The sequence below is a fragment of the Tupaia chinensis genome, unplaced genomic scaffold (assembly GCF_000334495.1).
Source record: "Tupaia chinensis unplaced genomic scaffold, TupChi_1.0 Scaffold000078_1, whole genome shotgun sequence".
NCBI classification, from domain to species: domain Eukaryota; kingdom Metazoa; phylum Chordata; class Mammalia; order Scandentia; family Tupaiidae; genus Tupaia; species Tupaia belangeri.
In genome coordinates, this window is record NW_006159539.1 from 667,632 (window position 1) to 669,652 (window position 2,021).

At 49.1% G+C, this 2,021-nt stretch overlaps 1 protein-coding gene across 1 annotated transcript in view; it reads right to left on the reverse strand.

The window, feature by feature from the left end:
• Positions 1-2,021, reverse strand: part of HMG20A (high mobility group 20A) — a gene marked incomplete in the record, with an annotated part of 49,012 nt that extends 46,991 nt beyond the window's left edge. Inside the window, 1 exon segment of the mRNA XM_014584986.2 lies at positions 1,942-2,021. Within this exon segment, the coding sequence (XP_014440472.1) occupies positions 1,942-1,943 (2 nt within the window).

The window sequence follows — 2,021 nt, forward strand, 5'->3', positions numbered from 1 at the left end:
TTGATTTCTGAAGGGCACTCCATGCTATAAATGATTCTTCCCTAGACTTTTCTCACTGTTCCCTGCATACTGTGCTCCGGTGTTTCCCCAGTCTCTCCAACCATTCCTTCAACCTCTGGCCTCTCTTAGTTTCAAAGTTTCAAAAACTACTAATACTCACTTCTTTGTCTGTTACTATGTTGCTAGGAGAAGTACTTGACTGGCTAGTTAAAAGAAATCGGGCCAATGTCATAATGGTGTGTGGCTGGCCTCCCACATAGCCGACCACGGTACGAGCCCCAGACCCAGAAGCTTAAAACTCATACCAAATGCGTGTGCGCATGTGGCCGAAATCCCAGAAGGAGAATGGATGAGAAGGGACAGTGGCGTGGCCATCCAATGGGGGGATTTCTTGCTTTCTGTTTCTCTCTGTCTCTCTGGCAAGTGCACACACATCTCCTATAGCAAAAACCTCTACAAAAAAATTAAATAACTGAAAAAGAAATCGAGTTTAATAACTCACAAATCTGGTGGCTGGAAAGTGCAAGGGCATCACAAGATGGCGGAAGGCGGCACTTTCAGCAGAACGTGGTCTGCATCCATGTGGCTTCCTCTCTGCCATCCTGGTACCACGCTCGCTGTGCACCTGCCATAACTGTTACGGAGGCCCTGCCCTGATGCCGTCACCACAGCCACAGGCCTCGCCTCGGGATGTGATGCAATCAATACGATACGTCCCAACACAGCGATTTCCAGGGGACGTCCAACCCCTGCCCACTTAGACTGAATTCCCAAACATGAAACTGTGGGGGTCAAACCATGACCCAAACCTTAATGACTCATGATCTCTAAACCTATCTTTAAAAATATCAGGCCGGCACTTCAAATGGCTCAGAGGGTGTCTTGTTCTGGTTTGCCACAGGCAATTCACACTTGTTTAAAACCGAATCTGTCATCTTTTTCTTCAAAATCTGTTCCATCTCCCATTCTCAACCCTATTACTCCAAGTGAAAGCGGGACCCTCCCCTCCGCGCCCCTCGGCCCTCCCCTCACACCACCCTTACCAAGCCAGTGCTCTGTGCCTCCTCCCGTGTTCTCATCCTTCCTGTCTCACTTAGAGCCTCTTCTCTCTGGCTGACTACTCTTATAGCCTCCTCCATGTCCTTCCTGCTCCAATCTGTCGCCACACGGCTGCCAGCCATTCTAAAAGACACATCTAGCCTGGAGGCTGGGGACTGCATGGGAGCCGCAGGTTTGGTTCCCGAGCCGATCTGAGCATGCTGGTGTGGCAGGGCGTGCCCACGATCCCGGGGCGCTGGGAGGCTGGGCCAGGGAGACTGCAAACTAGCAGGAGCCTGTAAGGAACGCCTATCTTGGACTCCTGGCACCATAGCACAGAGGTTAAGTGCAGCCATATCCCACATGGCTGACCGTGGTTCAAATCCCAGTTTGGTGGCTTGAAAAGCACACTAGGGGTGTGTGCGAGTGTGTGTGTGCCCAAATTTCAGATGGCATGGAAAAATGGAAGCAAGAGTACTGTGGGCCCCTGTTGAAGACCTCTCCCTTCCTTCTTTCCCCTCTTATTCTCCCCTCCACTCCCTTCTTCTCTGAAGAAATAAATACATTAATTTTAAAAAGAGAGATGCGGAATAAATGAATGTCATAAGCTTTCACATTCAATTTACAGAGCTACTTACGATAGAGCATTACTTTGTATTTTCAGACTAGAAATATCACTACCCACAGTATCATTTAAGAACGCGGTTCAGGTCTTCAAATTAATAGGCTACCAGATAAACTTATTTCCACTCTCTCATAAGCTTTTTAATTACAGTGTCTCTCTTGCCCTGCAATACAGCTCTGCTGCAATCAACTCCAGAAGCTCCTGAGTCAGTGCCGCTCAGTGCTACTACACAGGCGTTACCAAGGTGAGAAAGCTGTAAACCAACTGATGACACTCACATTCCAGTCTTGTTTCCACGGACTCCCAAACAGGTCAGCACTGCTGCAGTAACGTGGGTTCCAGGCTGGGGCGATGGGAC